The sequence below is a fragment of the Oncorhynchus kisutch genome, linkage group LG30, assembly GCF_002021735.2.
Source record: "Oncorhynchus kisutch isolate 150728-3 linkage group LG30, Okis_V2, whole genome shotgun sequence".
Classification (NCBI taxonomy): Eukaryota; Metazoa; Chordata; class Actinopteri; order Salmoniformes; family Salmonidae; genus Oncorhynchus; species Oncorhynchus kisutch.
Genome location: NC_034203.2, coordinates 40,095,517 through 40,115,554, shown reverse-complemented (window position 1 = coordinate 40,115,554; position 20,038 = coordinate 40,095,517). Strand labels below are relative to the sequence as shown.

General features: G+C 42.8%; 1 protein-coding gene across 3 annotated transcripts in view; it reads left to right on the top strand.

Annotated features, from left to right (window-relative positions):
- Positions 1–20,038, top strand: part of LOC109874785 (insulin receptor) — a 148,226-nt gene that overhangs the window by 95,869 nt on the left and 32,319 nt on the right. For all 3 annotated transcript variants that reach the window (XM_031809701.1, XM_031809702.1, XM_031809700.1), the window contains 6 exons: positions 3,391–3,558; positions 13,468–13,666; positions 14,214–14,506; positions 17,057–17,196; positions 17,773–17,932; positions 18,062–18,161. In XM_031809701.1, coding sequence (XP_031665561.1) covers positions 3,391–3,558; positions 13,468–13,666; positions 14,214–14,506; positions 17,057–17,196; positions 17,773–17,932; positions 18,062–18,161 — 1,060 coding nt within the window. The remainder of the gene's footprint in view (positions 1–3,390; positions 3,559–13,467; positions 13,667–14,213; positions 14,507–17,056; positions 17,197–17,772; positions 17,933–18,061; positions 18,162–20,038) is intronic.

Here is a 20,038-nt window from a genome sequence, read left to right as displayed (position 1 = left end):
TTCTTTATTAATTCATGTCTGTCTATTTGGTGATCTTAAGCCTTCCCCTCCCCCAAACCCCTAATCAAGACAATAGGTGAGTGGACAATCCAACCAGTCAGTCAGCTAGTAGGTTAGGTTCTCCAGGGTTGAGGGTGGGATTTGAAAACCCTGGGTTGGGATAAGTGGTCTAAGAGCTACAACTTACGGTAGATTGGCTCTTGTCCTCTGCCTCAGCTTTTAGATGTTGAGGTGTGTCAAAGCTAAAGATATAAGAACAAGGAAGAGGAAGTTGATGATGAGCTAAGAGTACGGCCTGTACCTCCCTGTCTCATTCTCTCTCTGTCTTGTGCCAAATGGCTGAAGTCACTAGTTACTCAAGCAGAGCTCAGAAATCGTCTGTCACCCTGCGTGTGTGTGTGTGTCACCCTGCGAGTGTGTGTGTGTGTCACCCTGTGTGTGTGTGTGTCATCCTGCGTGTGTGTCATCCTGCGTGTGTGTGTGTGTCACCCTGCGTGTGTGTGTGTGTGTGTGTGTGTGTGTGTGTGTCATCCTGCGTGTGTGTGTGTGTGTGTGTGTGTCACCCAGCGTGTGTGTGTCTCCAGTGGACAAACCGGTTTTGGTTTCATCAACAACAGGTGTCTGTTGTGTCATCTCTTTCCTGATAAACCACATCACAGTGTGTTATCATATTATAGTGTTATTACAGTGTAGCCGCATGACATGCAGCCTCACACCTGGCACAGCACTGGCTGGCATGATGCGTTGGCTGGGACACCACCATCAGAGCCCGGCGGGCAGGGAGGGAGGAGGGAAGTAAACGGTCGTTTACTGTAGTTTTAGTTTCACCCTCCTTGTCTCTAGACTGGTCCCAGATCTAGAGTTTCACCCTCCTTGTCTCTAGACAGGTCCCAGATCTAGAGTTTCACCCTCCTTGTCTCTAGCCTGGTCCCAGATCTAGAGTTTCACCCTCCTTTTCTCTAGACAGGTCCCAGATCTAGAGTTTCACCCTCCTTGTCTCTAGCCTGGTCCCAGATCTAGAGTTTCACCCTCCTTGTCTCTAGACTGGTCCCAGATAGAGAATTTCACCCTCCTTGTCTCTAGACTGGTCCCAGATCTAGAGTTTCACCCTCCTTGTCTCTAGACTGGTCCCAGATCTAGAGTTTCACCCTCCTTGTCTCTAGACTGGTCCCAGATCTAGAGTTTCACCCTCCTTGTCTCTAGACTGGTCCCAGATCTAGAGTTTCACCCTCCTTGTCTCTAGCCTGATCCCAGATCTATTTCTTCTAGTCCTTGTCTCTTTGTCAAGCCATGTTGGCTGGCATCCAGGCTACATCGTCTACCTCCTGTCAGGGTTATGTTCCAGTGTTTCCCCTAAATCGTGGCCGCCACTACAATAACAAATATAAATGCCACTTCAATCAGTGTAGATGAAGGGAAGGAGACAGGTTAAAGACAGATTTCTATGCCATGAGACATGGACATGAATTGTGTACACTACATGAACAAAAGTATGTGGACACCTGCTCGTTGAACATCTCATTCCAAAATCATGGGTGTTAATATGGAGTTGGTCCCCACTTTGCTGTTATAACAGCCTCCACTCTTCTGGGAAGGCTTTCCACTAGATGTTGGACCATTGCTGCAGGGACTTGCTTCCATTCAGCCACAAGAGTATTAGTGAGGTCAGGCACTGATGTTGGGCGTTTAGACCTGGCTCACAGTCGGCATTCCAATTCATCCCAAAGGTGTTCGATGGAGTTGAGGTCAGGGCTCTGTGCTGGCTAGTGAAGTTCTTCCACGCCGATCTCGACAAACCATTTCCGTATGGACTTTGTGCACAGGGGCATTGTCATGCTGAAACAGGAAAGGGCCTTCCCCAAACTGTTGCCACAATGTTGGAAGCAGAGAATAATCTACAATGTAGATCTTTCCACCACTCCAGCCGACGCTTGGCATGGCGCATGGTGATCTTAGGCTTGTGTGAGGCTGCTCGGCCATGGAAACCCATTTCATGAAGCTCCCGACGAAGAGTTAATGTGCTGACGTTGCTTCCAGAAGCAGTTTGGAACTCGGTAGTGAGTGTCGCCTCCCTGCCGACCGGGCTCTGATGGTGATGTGCCAGCCAATACATCATTCCAGCCACTGCGGTCCGTTCTGTGAGCTGGTGTGGCCTACCACTTTGCGGCTGAACCGTTGTTGCTCATAGACGTTTCCACTTCACAATAACAGCACTTACAGTTGACCAGGGCAGTTCTAATAGGATGGAAATTTGCCAAACTAATTTGTTGGAAAGGTGGCATCCAATGGCGGTGCCATGCTGAAAGTCGGTGAGCTCTTCAGTAAGGCCATTCTACTGCCAATGTTTGTCTGTGGAGAATGCATGGCTGTGTGCTCAATTTTATACACCTGTCAGAAACGGGTGTGGCTGAAATGGCCAAATCCACTAATTTGAAGGGGTGTCCACATACTTTTGTATATATAGTGTATCACCCAGGACAATGAAGCCTGCTACTGTGTCTGTCTCCTAGTCAGTCGGTCTCCCTGGGCTATTCATCTGTGATCTTACTTTATTCCTCCTTGTCCCACAGCTGATATCAAATCAAATCTATTTATAAAGCCCTTCTTACATCAACTGATATCTCAAAGTGCTGTACAGAAACCCAGCCTAAAACCCCAAACAGCAAGCAATGCAGGTGTAGAAGCACGGTGGCTAGGAAAAACTCCCTAGAAAGGCCGAAACCAAGGAAGAAACCTAGAGAGGAACCAGGCTATGAGGGGTGGCCAGTCCTCTTCTGGCTGTGCCGGGTAGAGATTATAACAGAACATGGCCAAGGTGTTCATAGATGACCAGCAGGGTCAAATAATAATAATCACAGTGGTTGTAGAGGGTGCAACAGGTCAGCACCTCAGGAGTAAATGTCAGTTGGCTTTTCATAGCCGATCATTAAGAGTGTCTCTACCGCTCCTGCTGTCTCTAGAGAGTTGAAAACAGCAGGTCTGGGACAGGTAGCACGTCTGGTGAACAGGTCGGGGTTCCATAGCCGCAGGCACAACAGTTGAAACTGGAGCAGCAGCACGGCCAGTTGGACTGGGGACAGCAAGGAGTCATCATGCCAGGTAGTCCTGAGGCATGGTCCTAGGGCTCAGGTCCCCCCAGAGAAGAGAGAGAGAAAGAGAGAATTAGAGACAGCATACTTAAATTCACACAGGACACCGGATAAGACAGGAGAAGTACTCCAGATATAACAGACTGATACATTCTACAGTTAAACTTACTGCTTGTTTTATCTTTTGATCAGTCTATGGATATGTTTTGAGTTCAGTTATTCTGCGTTCTGTGATCTGCTGACCTGAACAAGAAGAAGAATAAAGGTATGATTAACCCCTGGTATCCCCGTCCTCCCCTAGAGCCCTCGGTGCCCCTGGACCCCATCTCCTCCTCCAACTCTTCCTCTCAGATCCTCCTGAAGTGGAAACCTCCCACGGATCCCAACGGGAACATCACTCACTACCTGGTGTACTGTCAGCAGCAGCCCGAGGCCAGCGAACTCTACAAGTTCGATTACTGTCAGAAAGGTGAGTCTTTTCTGTGTGTGAACACTTCTATTCTATTTTATTCTGCTGTTCTGTTCTGCTGTTCTAATCTGCTGTTCTATTCTATTTTATTCTGCTGTTCTATTCTGCTGTTCTATTTTGTTTTACTGTTCTGTTCTGCTGTTCTAATCTGCTGTTCTATTCTGCTGTTCTAATCTGCTGTTCTAATCTGCTGTTCTATTCTGCTGTTCTATTCTGCTGTTCTAATCTGCTGTTCTAATCTGCTGTTCTAATCTGCTGTTCTATTCTGCTGTTCTATTCTGCTGTTCTAATCTGCTGTTCTAATCTGCTGTTCTATTCTGCTGTTCTAATCTGCTGTTCTATTCTGCTGTTCTATTCTGCTGTTCTAATCTGCTGTTCTATTCTGCTGTTCTATTCTGCTGTTCTAATCTGCTGTTCTATTCTGCTGTTCTAATCTGCTGTTCTAATCTGCTGTTCTATTCTGCTGTTCTATTCTGCTGTTCTATTCTGCTGTTCTATTCTGCTGTTCTAATCTGCTGTTCTATTCTGCTGTTCTATTCTGCTGTTCTATTCTGCTGTTCTATTCTGCTGTTCTAATCTGCTGTTCTATTCTGCTGTTCTATTCTGCTGTTCTATTCTGCTGTTCTAATCTGCTGTTCTAATCTGCTGTTCTAATCTGCTGTTCTAATCTGCTGTTCTAATCTGCTGTTCTATTCTGCTGTTCTAATCTGCTGTTCTAATCTGCTGTTCTAATCTGCTGTTCTATTCTGCTGTTCTAATCTGCTGTTCTAATCTGCTGTTCTAATCTGCTGTTCTATTCTGCTGTTCTAATCTGCTGTTCTAATCTGCTGTTCTAATCTGCTGTTCTATTCTGCTGTTCTAATCTGCTGTTCTATTCTGCTGTTCTAATCTGCTGTTCTAATCTGCTGTTCTAATCTGCTGTTCTATTCTGCTGTTCTAATCTGCTGTTCTATTCTGCTGTTCTAATCTGCTGTTCTATTCTGCTGTTCTATTCTGCTGTTCTAATCTGCTGTTCTATTCTGCTGTTCTAATCTGCTGTTCTAATCTGCTGTTCTATTCTGCTGTTCTATTCTGCTGTTCTATTCTGCTGTTCTATTCTGCTGTTCTAATCTGCTGTTCTATTCTGCTGTTCTATTCTGCTGTTCTATTCTGCTGTTCTAATCTGCTGTTCTATTCTGCTGTTCTAATCTGCTGTTCTATTCTGCTGTTCTATTCTGCTGTTCTATTCTGCTGTTCTAATCTGCTGTTCTATTCTGCTGTTCTATTCTGCTGTTCTATTCTGCTGTTCTATTCTGCTGTTCTAATCTGCTGTTCTAATCTGCTGTTCTATTCTGCTGTTCTATTTTGTTCTACTCTTCTGTTCTTCTGTTCTGTTTTACTGTTCTATTCTGTTCTATTGTTCTCTCTGGTTCATACAGATGATATAGTTATGTGACTATAATTAGTTAACTTCCAGAAAGGTGAGTGTGAAAGGGTCTTTCTCCAGTTGACTCATCTAGTGATGGAAAAATGTATACAGTACAGTACCGCAATCAAATGTATGTTATTTTATAGTTGTTGTTTTTTCCTATCTAGTTAACTTAAGCTAGCGCTAGTCGGCTGTACCTCCGACAAAACTCTCGTTCTACAACTTATCTTCGTTTTAAAAAATGTTTTTTAAAAGTTTTATTCAGTTTTCTTGTTTTTCAATCAACTAACAAAACACATTCTACATTCACAGATGTGGCAGGCTTTAAAAACACATTCCACATTCACAGATGTGACAGGCTTAAAAAAACATTCCACATTCACAGATGTGACAGGCTTTAAAAACACATTCCACATTCACAGATGTGACAGGCTTTAAAAACACATTTCACATTCACAGATGTGGCAGGCTTTAAAAACACATTCCACATTCACAGATGTGGCAGGCTTTAAAAACACATTCCACATTCACAGATGTGGCAGGCTTTAAAAACACATTCCACATTCACAGATGTGACAGGCTTAAAAACACATTCCACATTCACAGATGTGGCAGGCTTTAAAAACACATTCCACATTCACAGATGTGACAGGCTTTAAAAACACATTCCACATTCACAGATGTGACAGGCTTTAAAAACACATTCCACATTCACAGATGTGACAGGCTTTAAAAACACATTCCACATTCACAGATGTGACAGGCTTTAAAAACACATTCCACATTCACAGATGTGACAGGCTTTAAAAACACATTCCACATTCACAGATGTGACAGGCTTAAAAACACATTCCACATTCACAGATGTGACAGGCTTTAAAAACACATTCCACATTCACAGATGTGACAGGCTTAAAAACACATTCCACATTCACAGATGTGACAGGCTTTAAAAACACATTCCACATTCACAGATGTGACAGGCTTTAAAAACACATTCCACATTCACAGATGTGACAGGCTTTAAAAACACATTCCACATTCACAGATGTGACAGGCTTTAAAAACACATTCCACATTCACAGATGTGACAGGCTTTAAAAACACATTCCACATTCACAGATGTGACAGGCTTTAAAAACACATTCCACATTCACAGATGTGACAGGCTTTAAAAACACATTCCACATTCACAGATGTGACAGGCTTAAAAACACATTCCACATTCACAGATGTGACAGGCTTTAAAACACATTCCACATTAACAGATGTGACAGGCTTTAAAACACATTCCACATTCACAGATGTGACAGGCTTTAAAAACACATTCCACATTCACAGATGTGACAGGCTTTAAAAACACATTCCACATTCACAGATGTGACAGGCTTTAAAAACACATTCCACATTCACAGATGTGGCAGGCTTTAAAAACACATTCCACATTCACAGATGTGACAGGCTTTAAAAACACATTCCACATTCACAGATGTGACAGGCTTTAAAAACACATTCCACATTCACAGATGTGACAGGCTTTAAAAACACATTCCACATTCACAGATGTGGCAGGCTTTAAAAACACATTCCACATTCACAGATGTGACAGGCTTTAAAAACACATTCCACATTCACAGATGTGGCAAACATTAATAATACAAAACAAACAAACTTGCAGCAGCACTATCAGCGTTCCTATTAGCTATTTCCAGCCTTAGCTGAGACGACGAGCAAAGAATGAGTTTTTACAGCACCTTACGCAACGTGTATCTTCTCATTTCCCTACACACCCCATTCAATCTCTCCAGTTTGAAATATAGTTGAGTAGCGGAGACGAGAGTCTATCAAACCTGGGCTGTCTCTTGCGGAGGTCATAACTGAGCTTTTCAAGAGGAAGAAAGTCAACAATCTGGTCAATCCCGATTTTAAATGTGGGAGAAGAATTAGAAGCCCACAATAGAAGAATACATTTCTTAGCAAAGTTTCTGATAGTCATGAACACATTTTCTCTGTCAGGATCAAGAACAAAGTCCAGCTGGGCATTAAGAAGATAGAGACAAAACTGTACAGCTAGTATTTTGTGTGCAGCAGTATGTATAGATTGCCAAAACCTGGTCATCTCTCTACAGCTCCAAATTACATGCATAAAAAAACGTCCCTTTGTCAGGACCCTGTCTTTCAAAGATAATTCGTAAAAATCCAAATAACTTCACAGATCTTTATTGTAAAGGGTTTAAACACTGTTTCCCATGCTTGTTCAATTAACGATAAACAATTAATCAACATGCACCTGTGGAACAGCTTACAGACGGTAGGCAATTAAGGTCACAGTTATGAAAACCTAGGACACTAAAGAGGCCTTTCTACTGACTCTGAAAAACACTGAAAGGAAGATGCCCAGGGTCCCTGCTCATCTGCGTGAACGTGGCTTATACCCTGACCACACCACTCGCGTCGCGTGTGTGAGTGTTGCAAAATACATTTAGAAATCTATATTATTAAATTATTGCCCCCACACTGAACTCCTTTCTATTTCTGATGCAGATCGCGCTGCAAGTCCTGCCTCTCCCATCTCCTCATTGGTTTATAGAAGCAGGTACCCACGGGCCAACTCCTCATTGATTATACTCACGTGGGTGATGAAAAGACAAACTGTGTTGCCGGTCTTCGTGGTAATACTATGAAAGTTTAGATGCCAATCACCATATAAGTTCAAAGAGGAAAAAGCCTTTGGAGGAGAGATGACTAGAAACGATTTGGTTGACCGTTTTATGTGTGGGTTAATTGTAGGAGTAGAGGACCTTGTGCATTTCAGGTAAAATAACAACTCGATGTTTATATCCCAGGACAAATTAGCTAGCAACAGCAAGCTAGCTAAATAGGACAAATTAGCTAGCAAGTGCAAGCTATCCTGCTAAATTGCCATAAATGTTTAATGCTTTTCGACCTGTCCCCAAATGAATGTAATTGGTTCAGAGTTTGTTTTGATACTTTAACCTGAGTGTCGTGATCGCGTTGGTTGTAGGGGGACAAAATACATTGATGCACGATGGCGCACGCAGCCAGTTGGGGGTCCGTCTTAGGCATGCTGCAAGGAGGCATGAGGACTGCAGATGTGACCAGGGCAATCAATTGCAATGTCTGTACTGTGAGACACCTAAGACAGCGCTACAGGGAGACAGGACGGACAACTGATCGTCCTCAGAGTGGCAGACCACGTGTAACAACACCTGCACAGGATCGGTACATCCGAACATCACTCCTGCGGGACAGGTACAGGATGGCAACAACAACTGCCCGAGTTACACCAGGAACGCACAATCCCTCCATCAGTGCTCAGACTCTCTGCAATAGGCTGAGAGATGCTGGACTGAGGTCTTGTAGGCCTGCTGTAAGGCATGTACTCACCGGCAACAATGTCGCCTATGGGCACAAAACCACTGTCGCTGGGCCAGACAGGACTGTCAAAAAGTGCTCTTCACTGACGAGTTGCGGTTTTGTCTCACCAGGGGTGATGGACGGATTTGTTTTTATCATCGAAGGAATGAGCGTTACACCGAGGCCTGTACTCTGGAGCAGGATCGATTTGGAGGTGGAGTGTCCATCATGGTCTGGGGCGGTGTCACAGCATCATCGGACTGAGCTTGTTGTCATTGCAGGCAATCAACGCTGTGCGTTACAGGGAAGACATCCTCCTCCCTCATGTGGTACCCTTCCTGCAGGGTCATCCTGACATGACCCTCCAGCATGACAATGCCACCAGCCATACTGCTCGTTCTGTGCATGATTTCCTGCAAGACAGGAATGTCAATGTTCTGCCATGGCCAGCGAAGAGCCCGGATCTCAATCCCATTGAGCACGTCTGGGAGCTGTTGGATCGGAGGGTGAGGGCTAGGGCCATTCCTCCCAGAAATGTCCGGGAACTTGCAGGTGCTTTGGTGGAAGAGTGGGGTAACATCTCACAGCAAGAACTGGCAAATCTGGCGCAGTCCATGAGGAGGAGATTCACTGCAGTACTTAATGCAGCTGGTGGCCACTCCAGATACGGACTGTTACTTTTGACCCTCGCTTTGTTCAGGGACACATTATTCCATTTCTGTAAGTCACATGTCTGTGGAACTTGTTCAGCTTATGTCTCAGTTGTTGAATCTTGTTATGTTCACACATGTATAATATTTACACAAGTTTGCTGAAAATAAACGCAGTTGACAGTGAGAGGACATTTCTTTTTTTGCTGAGTTTAGTTTCCACTTTGAGGTACATCTTCTCCAATCAGGAGAAATGTCTGTTCTTTCTATTTATTTATTTTTTAACCTTTATTCAATTAAGAGTTAAGTCAGTTAAGAACACATTCTTATTTTCAATGATGGCCTAGGAACAGTGGGATAACTGCCTTGTTCAGGGGCAGAACATCAGATTTTTACCTTGTCAGCTCGGGGATTCGATCTTGCAACCTTTCGGTTACTAGTCCAACGCTCTAATCACTAGGCTACCCTGCCACCCCAAAGTCTCACTGGGGTGTATAAACATTTGTAATTAGATTATTTTATTTTTACGTTAGTAGAGGAGCAGTATACCTTGTAGCAAACATCCGCCCATAACTCTTCACTGATATTCAGACAGAGATCCTTTTCCCAGATTCTTTTTACCGTAGTAAAGGAGGAGCCCACGTTCTCAGAAAGGAGTCTAGAGATAAAGGAGATTTAGTCTTTTGATGGATTGTGCTGAAGCAAGAAGGGTCTCAACTTCATTCAGCTGAGCTCTAAACCTCCCCTTGGAAGTGAATGAGGAAATGACCTGTCTAATTTGAAGATATTACAACAACAAACAAAAGCTCTTGAAAGGATTTCAGTATAGTTGTGTTGTGATGAAACATGTCTGAAAAGGTCCTGATCCCTAGTGTACGCCAGAGATTAAAGTTGGCATCCCTATTTAGCAAGTCTGGGTTGTATACTATAGGAGAGTGGCATCACTCAGGGCTTTTGGCAAGTCTGGGTTGTATACTGTAGGTGAGTGGCATCCCTCAGGGCTTTTGGCTAGTCTAGGTTGTATACTGTAGGTGAGTGAGATCATGTCTGGGAGGAAATGCCAAGGTATTTCCTACAGTCCTTCCATGATAGTAGGGTGCTGTAAATCACAACGGTTTTGGCCATGTTGCCCACTTCACTAAAGATATTAATGAATATAATTGAGCTTAGGGGCAATGAGCCACAGGATTTGGGCCTCTATCTGAATCCACATTGAGTCTCGTCTGTTTGTGATCCATCTTAACATGTTGTGGATTTGGGTAGACCAGTAGTACAGTTGAAGGCAGGGAAGGGCAAGGCCACCCTTAGTAGATTCAGGTTTCGATAGGATCAAGTTCTCCACTCTGTGTTTTATTGCCCCATATACATTTGCTGATGCTTTGGTTGTTGTTTGGAAAGGAAACTTGGAGATAGCATGGGAGCATCTGAAATAAATAGTTGAACCTAGGGAGGATGTTCATACAAGGTATTGATTCTTCCCACTAAGCTGATTGGGAGGGAGATCCAGGTCTGGAGATCATTCTTGATTCTATCCAGAAGTGGGAGATAATTTTCCTTAAAAAGGCCATTCATATCTGGTGTAACAGCGATTCCCAAGGTATTGAAACCCCTGTGTCTTACATTTGAACGGGCAGAGTGTCTTAACTGAGCCGTTGAGTGTAAGATTGAGAGGGCAAACAGTTGATTTGTTCAAATGTATATCCTGAAATCTTGCTGTACCTTGTAATTGTGTCTAAAATGGGAGGGATTTCTCAGGGTTGGACATGATAGAGCAAAGATATCATCCGCGTAGAGAGAAATCCTGTGCTGAAGACCGCCTGCAGAAACATCCATAATACTTGGATTGCTCCTTATCAACTCTGCCAAAGGCTCCGCCCCCAACAAGTAGAGCAGCCATCTTGTTTTTAAATGGTGAGCCATCATGTTTTCAGCCCTTTTATTTCCATGACTGATCAAAACTCATTTTCCCATAGCTCTTGTCCCTCTGCAGCAGACATGGTGCGCAATATGTTTGGAACATCTGATCGCAAATAAAATGGCAGGATCGAATCGCAATACATATAGAATCGTGCGAATCGTAATATCCTCTCGGCACCGAAGTATGGTGATAATATCGTATCGTAAGGTCACTGGCAAATCACAGCCCTATTTATATATCATGTACATGGAGTTCCATTGAGACCAAGGTATATTTCACAACTTATTATTCTATTCTGTTGGACTACTGCTAGAAATGTTGGTGTGTGTGTGAGGGACTGTGATTCAGAGGTGGTTGGAATAGTTCTTTACCTGATTTGGCCTTGCACTAACAAGTGGCAGCCACCCACCCACTGTGTCACACAGACAAGCTCCAACGTCATCTTCTACTCCCATGCACTCACCCAGAAAGTCTAGACAACACTAGTCTGGAGGGGATCATGTGAGGGTTGTTTTATATCAACCAGCTGAGGCACTGAGGACAGTTACTGACAGGATGGAGTCTGTATGTTCCCTCTATTTGTTTTTCAGCACTGAGCAAATTTCCTGTCTGCTGAGCGCTGAACTTGAACATTGTGAAAGTTCTGCCGGTTGTTTACTGCGAACCACTTTAAGTTACGGTTTGCCTACAGTAGGATAAAATGTGGTCTACATTCTACATATCAGTCATTTATCCAGAGGGATAAACTTACAGTAGTGAGTACATACATTTTCATAACTTATTCATATTTTTTCATACCTTTTTTTATATATTGGTCCACGGTGGGAATCGAACCCACAGCCCTGGCGTTGCAAGCGTAATGCTCTACCACCTGAGCCACACGGGACCACATTCCATGAGACTTTGGGAAGAAAATATAACATATTATTATTCCCTTACCGTTATTACAGAGAATCAGACACATTATGCTACCCTCTGCCTATTGGCTACTTAGCTTATTCAAGCCTGTCTCAAAATACAACACTGCCCCTTTAAGAGATAAACAAATCTTTTTACCTGACTCACTTTTCAAAGAAGGCTAGAAATGTACACATGTTTTGCTGTTGTAGGAAGCAACCACTCCCCCGTTGTTGACTAGAAAGTAGTCATAACGGGGCTAATAATCATTGACTAACTAGCAAAGAATATGAACAAATGTGCACTGGTGGCTTCATTCATTTCTCGTTTTGATATCAAAAGAAGGTCCTCTACTCACATGCTGTAAACACAGTCCATTTAAAAGTAAATGGCACAGATCCATAAATTGCAAAAATCGATATGGCCCGCCCGGCAAAGTGTGAAAAAGTCTATGAGAAACAGTGACGTAAACTGTGAATGATCTATAATGATAAATCCTATATTGGTCTTTCACAGTCAGGCCTACCCAAGATCTACTATGCAAGTAAGCTAATAGTAGAACCTACAATTGAAACCGACAAATGAGGCTGTCAATTAAGTCAGAAATTCACAAATCTGTTTCAATTTATTATTAATATTATAATTTTTTTGCTCTCTCTTAAAACAACAAAATTGTATGTTCTAAGTTTATAACGATGCTTAAACCACATCAGGAGGACCACTTTTGAGGTCTGGAAAAAAATAGAAGAAATGTAGATTTTTTGTTGTTGTAGTTACCCTTTAAGTGTGCAGACATCTAGCACTGTCATTGGGTTAGCAGTGTTTCTGTAGCACATGAAGAGTTCAAAATAAATGCCCACTGGATTGATGCAAATAATCATGATATCATTCTGCCAGGTAGGCATTTAATTGAGAAGGTTAGGCCTATTATTAGAATCTAGATTTTTCCCCTTAATTGTTTGATACCTGGACGTTTTACTTCATATTATGAGGCATATCTTACCTTTCCCCAATGTAGCCAATAGACAAAATCCCACCATAGAAATGTAGAGGCAATTGTTTTTCATGAAGACTTCCTCATATGCATTTTCTTTCATTGTCTAGCAGCCAAGGGCATTATCCTAGTCATACGAGCAACCCTTGATAGTTGTTGCATCTTTAGATCTCTCCGTTCCTACATTTGTAATGCATATTCCCATCTCTGGCATGAAACTGCTCACATGTGCTGTGCTCATGTTAGAACTGTGTTTCCCGCCAAAAACTGCATTTTGGAACATCCATGCGTAGGCCAACCGAATAAATAATATGTTCCGACATTTTAAGCTAAACATTCTGATCTGTTCCATTAGCCTTATTAATTGATACGGCGTATACCTCCATTATACTACTTTGACACAGCATCAGTGGGGAATAAAAAGTGAGTAAACGCAATGCCCACTGAAAAATAAGTGGGTTACCTACGTATACACTCCACTGGTGTTAACCAAAGGGGAAAACTCCCTCCCCCTCTTCCTCCAGGTATGAAGCTGCCATCGCTGGTGTCGATCTGTCTAATTCTCTATCTCTCACACTCCCTCCCTCTGTCCAGGTATCAATTTGCCATCGCAGGTGTCTATCTCTCTCTGTCTTTAACTCTCTCTCCCTCTCTCTCTGTTTAGGTATGAAGCTGCCTTCGCGGGTGCCCACCCAGGTCGACAGTGACGAAGAGGCTAAGTGGAACCAGACTGAGGATGAGGGTCAGGGTGGCCGCTGTTGTGCCTGTCCCAAAACAGAGAAACAACTGAAGAAAGAGGCTGAGGACTCAGAGTACCGCAAGACCTTTGAGAACTACATCCACAATGAGGTCTTCCTGCTCAAGTATGTATGCCAACTACGTCAGCCAGCCAATCAGCCAGCCAGCCAGCCAGCCAAAACACACAGTCAGTCAATCAGTCAGTCAATTAATCAATGTATTTATTATCCTAATTGGGACATTCGTTTTGTAGTTAGGGTACAAAACAAATATACACACATAATATTTACACACAAATCCCCAAATAGGACTTTTAGGTCAGCTCTGTCTCCATCCTGTCATTTAAAACCTAATGCTGCATTTACACAGGCAGCACAATTCTTATCTTTTGCCCAATTATTGGCAAAATATCTGATCTGATTGGTCAGAAGACCAATTAGTGGCAAAATATCTGATCTGATTGGTCAGAAGACCAATTAGTGGCGAAAAGATCAGAATTGGATGCCCTTCAATTCTAATCAAAGCCCCAGTGCTCCCCCTGGTGGTAAACATTCAGAAGTTGTCTGCATGAAGTCTCGTCAGCACTCTGCTCAGTAGCAGTAACTTTAACAGTGTTTTTTGTAAACAGTTAACACTAAATCAATAGAATTTGATTGATTGATTATCCCCCAGATCAACCAGACAGCGCCGCTCAGCCATGGGTGTAGCTAATGAGACGCAGCCTGCGTTCGTGACAAAGCCCCCCACCCTTCCAGAAGGTTACTCCACCAGCGGCCCAGACGATGATGAGGATGGTGCGGAGAGCACTAAGATCCAGCTGACTGTGTTCTCCAAGGAGTCCACGGTCATCTCCGGCCTCCGACACTTCACCTCGTACCAGATCGATGTGTTGGCCTGCAACCACCCCACAAACCCGTCACGCTGCAGTATGGCAGCCTTCGTCTCAGCTCGCACCATGCCTGAGGGTGAGGCTATCTACACACCATTATAAACCTGGTAGTTTGATTCCTGGCTGCTGATTGGCTGAAACAGCATTTCAGTCGTGTGTGTGTATATCAGACAATATACCACAGGTATGACGCAAGAAAAATACTTGTTTACAGTTCTATTTATGTTGGTAACCAGTTTATACCTCGGGGACTTGTGGTTTATGGCTAATATACCACGGCTATAGGCTGTATCCAGGCACTACGCTTCATGCGTAAAGGCTTCCGCGTGCTTACCATCTGAAACAGTTTGGAACATTTTAATATATTTTTGGTGTTCAGCAAGGTTGTTTTTTTTTTTTGCTGTTCCTGCAACAAAAACACATGTCTCAAGGCAAGCTGATGTTGGGATTCTTCTTCTTCCTTTGTTGTTGTTCCTTAACGAGAGAGAAATAGTTTTCATTCACATGTTTGAACTTGAGGAATACTGCACCAATCATCTTAGTTAGATGTAGAATTGCATGACTATGGTCTCTTTGAAATTAATGACAGTTATCTTGAGTTAGCTTAGGTAAATTTTTGACTATTTTGATGCAGTGTATATGGGCTACGGCATCTCAAGATGGACAAACAGTACTATTGCTATAGTTTTTCAAGCGAAGATCTTTTAAGGGAGTATGTGAGCACACTCAGCTAGGCACCAGCTGAACCTAGGGATGTTGATGCCTTAAAGGGAGACTTCAGGATTTTGTCAATGAGACCTTTTATTTACTTCCCCAGAGTCAGATGAACTCGTGGAAACCATTTGTATGTCTCTGCATTCGCTAGTGAGCGCAATTGCTAACTAGCGTTAGCGCAATGACTGGAGGTCTATGGGTATCTGCTAGCATAGACTTCCAGTCATTGCGCTAATGCTAGTTAGCATTGGCACAGAGACATAACAATGGTATCCACGAGTTCATCTAACTCTGGAGAAGTAGATAAAGGGCCTCATTGCCAAAATCCCAAAGTATCCCTTTAAGAACAGCCTTTAGCTGTGGTATATTGGCCATTATTATGGTTTGAGCCCTGAATGCTGATTGGCTGACAGCCATATGCCACACCCCCTCGGGCCTTATTGCTTAAGTACACTACACTTGCACACAGTCTACACGGCACACCAACCACTTAAGAAAACAATGTCAGAAGTAAAAAAGCAGTTTAACAAGTGCATATCATGCTTTTTATTGTCTACTTTTACATAGTATTTATAGACCTGAGATGTTGAGGTTTGTGGTATTGGGATAGAGTAAAGAGGCCATTTTAACACTTGCGTATCCTGCTAACAGCCAAAGAGGCCATTTTTAAACCTTGTGAATCCTGTCAACAGAAGCCATTTTTAAACCTTGTGAATCCTGTCAACAGAGGCCATTTTAAACCTTGTGTATCCTGTCAACAGAGGCCATTTTTAAACTTTGTGTATCCTGTCAACAGAGGCCATTTTTAAACCTTGTGTATCCTGTCAACAGAGGCCATTTTTAAACCTTGTGTATCCTGTCAACAGAGGCCATCTTAAAACCTTGTGTATCCTGTCAACAGAGGCCATTTTTAAACCTTGTGTATCCTGTCAACAGAGGCCATTTTTAAACTTTGTGTATCCTGTCAACAGAGGCCATCTTAAAACCTTTTGTATCCTGTCAACAGAGGCCATCTTAAACCTTTTGTGTGCTGTCAACAGAGGCCATTTTAAAACCTTTTCTTTCCTGTCAACAGAGGCCATTTTAAAACCTTTTCTTTCCTGTCAACGGAGGCCATTTTAAAACCTTTTCTCTCCTGTCAACAGAGGCCATTTTAAAACCTTTTCTTTCCTGTCAACAGAGGCCATTTTAAAACCTTGTGTGTCCTGTCAACAGAGGCCATTTTAAAACCTTTTCTTTCCTGTCAACAGAGGCCATTTTAAAACCTTTTCTTTCCTGTCAACAGAGGCCATTTTAAAACCTTTTCTCTCCTGTCAACAGAGGCCATTTTAAAACCTTTTCTTTCCTGTCAACAGAGGCCATTTTTAAACTTTGTGTATCCTGTCAACAGAGGCCATCTTAAAACCTTTTGTATCCTGTCAACAGAGGCCATCTTAAACCTTTTGTGTGCTGTCAACAGAGGCCATTTTAAAACCTTTTCTTTCCTGTCAACAGAGGCCATTTTAAAACCTTTTCTTTCCTGTCAACAGAGGCCATTTTAAAACCTTTTCTTTCCTGTCAACAGAGGCCATTTTTAAACTTTGTATCCTGTCAACAGAGGCCATCTTAAAACATTTTGTATCCTGTCAACAGAGGCCATCATAAAACCTTTTGTATCCTGTCAACAGAGGCCATCTTAAAACCTTTTGTGTGCTGTCAACAGAGGCCATCTTAAAACCTTGTGTATCCTGTCAACAGAGGCCATTTTAAAACCTTGTGTATCCTGTCAACAGAGGCCATCTTAAAACCTTGTGTATCCTGTCAACAGAGGCCATTTTAAAACCTTGTGTATCCTGTCAACAGAGGCCATCTTAAAACCTTTTGTGTGCTGTCAACAGAGGCCATTTTAAAACCTTGTGTATCCTGCCAACAGACAAAGCAGATGACATCGTGGGCCCCATCAGCTATGATGTGTCTGAGTACTCTGTTCAAATCAAATGGCTGGAGCCTAAAGCTCCCAATGGAATGATCATCCTGTACGAAGTCAACTACAAGAGACTGGGAGACACAGAGGTGAGCAGACAAACACGCACAGGCATGAAAACACGCACAGGCATGAAAACACGCACAGGCATGAAAACACGCACACACTTAAAATACTGTACTTATGCTGTGCCCGCAGTCTCACTTAGTATAATTCAGATACGTTGAACACAAATCTCTCTGCTCTCATTTCTAAAATAGGACCGTTAATGTAACAATAGCCATGTTGCATCAGCACTCTGTTTTAGTTACCGTGGCAACATCACACTGGGTACAGCTGATATTACTGATGTTGAAAACAACAACTCCAGTGGTGGTCAAACAAACATGTTTTTCTCAAATAATTTTTTATATTTTTTTATTATTGTTGGCTGTTAATGCAGTGATTTTAAAAACACATCTCTGATTGGCTTAGACGGCCTACTCTATTAGCTCGATGTGTTCCTATTGTAATATTGTGTTTCCTACTTTCATTCGTTCACATTTCATTTCTATATAATGGGCTTATTCAACCCTTCTCTCCCCCCTCCAACTACTCTCCTCATAAAAAAATATATATATAAATAAATTAAACATTGTGTGTGTGTGTGTGTGTGTTCGTTCTAGGAGTTGCACCACTGTGTGTCCAGGAAGATGTACCAGCAGTCCGAGGGCTGTAGGCTGAGAGTGGTGCACCCTGGGAACTACACTGTGAGGATCCGAGCCACGTCGCTGGCAGGAAACGGCTCCTGGACCGACCCCACACACTTCTACGTACAGGACCTCCGTAAGAGACACACGCCACAGACAGCTCGACCAATCCGTGAAATCAATCCAATATCATTTGAATATAGAGTTTTTTTTAACGTTAGCAGTAGCCTGGCCATAAACTCCATGGCAACGTGTTTTCTCTTAGGGGTGGACCCATCCAACCTATTGATTATCATTGGTCCAGTCATCTTCATAGTTCTACTGATACTGGTGGCAGCGGGAGGATTCGTCATGTTCAGGAAGAAGTAAGTCTTCTGGCTTCTCCACAATCTGTTTTCGGCCAACCCAACTGTGTATGAAAGAAGCTGTGTAGCCTCAGCTGTTCACACCAAGGAGTGTTACACACAGCTTCTCTGCTGATAAACCGGCAGTAACTCTAGGCTTTTGTTCCAACCCAGCACTAAGACAACTGGCTTCACTACTAGTGGTCTAGATTTGTATATTGTTTCACGACCAGGCTAAATTGTACATACTTTATTATGACAGACATTGCGAGAAAAAAGAAGAAGAAAAAAAACATTCTACATTCAATAAAAAAAACTAGTCCTAGTGTTCATAAATACAGTTTGAAACGTGGTTATAAATGAAGACTTTGATTTGGTTTAATCAGGTGTGTTTCCAGCGAGGCTCGTCATTGGTCGCTCTCTGTTATTATGATAATGTTACTCCTAGTGTGTGTACACTCTGCAACTTCTGATACCTCGATTAACTTTAGGATTATTATGGTATTGATTTGTTGTCTCTCTGTGTTGTTTCTTGTTATTTATAATCATGATATATTATTAATTATAAACTGGGTGGTTCGAGCCCTGAATGCTCATTGGCTGAAAGCCGTGGTATATCAGACCATGGTATATCAGACCATATACCACGGGTATGATAAAACATTTTTTAAATTTTCTAATTACTTTGGTAACCAGTTTATAATAGCAATAAGGCACCTCTGGGATTTGTGGTATATGGACAACATACCGCGGCTACGGGCTGTGTCCAGGCATGCCGCGTGGCATCATGCGTAAGAACAGCCCTTAGACGTGCTATATTGGCCAAACACAGTGCAGTCGGAAAGTATTCAGACCCCTTCACTTTATTCACGTTTTGTTATGTTACAGCCTTATTCTAAAAAAGATATATATTTGTAATAATCCTCATCAATGGACACACAATACCCCATAATGACAAAGTACATTTTGCAAATGTATTAAATATAAAAACAGAAATACTTTATTTACATCAGTATTCGGACCCGTTGCTATGAGACAAGAAATTGAGCTCAGGTGCATCCTGTTTCCATTGATCATCCTTGAGATGTTTCTACAACTTGATTGGCGTCCACCTGTGGTAAATTCAATTGATTGGACATGATTTAGAAAGGCACACACCTGGTCCCACAGTTGACAGTACATGTCAGAGCAAAAACCAAGCCATGAGGTCGAAGGAATTGTCCTTAGGGTTTCGAGAGGATTGTGTCGATGCACAGATCTGGGGAAGGGTAGCAAAAAATGTATGCAACATTGAAGGTCCCCAAGAACACAGTGGCCTCCATCATTCTTAAATGGAAGAAGTTTGGAACCACCAAGACTCTTCGTAGAGCTGGCTGCCTGGACAAACTGAGCAATCGGGAGAAGGGCCTTAGTCATGGAGGTAAACAAAAGCCCGATGGTCACTCTAACAGAGCTCTAGAGTTCCTCTGTGGAGAACCTTCCAGAAGGACAATCATCTCTGCAGCACTCCACCAATCCTTTATGGTAGAGTGGCCAGACAGAAGCCACTCCTCAGTTAAAAAGGCACATGACAGCCCGCTTGGAGTCTGCCAAAAGGCACCTGAAGGACTCTCAGACCATGAGAAACAAGATTGTCTTGTCTGATGAAACCAATATTGAAATCTTTGGCCTGAATGCCAATCGTTATGTCTGGAGGAAACCAGGCAACGCTCATCATCTGGCCAATACCATCCCTACAGTGAAGGGGGGGGGGGTGTAATTTCAGCGGCAGGGACTGGGAGACTAATCAGGATCGAGGGAAAGATGAAAGGGGGAAAGTACAGAGTGATCCTTGATGAAAACCTGCTCCAGAGCTCTCAGGACCTCAGACTGGGCAAAGGTTCACCAGAATCCAACAG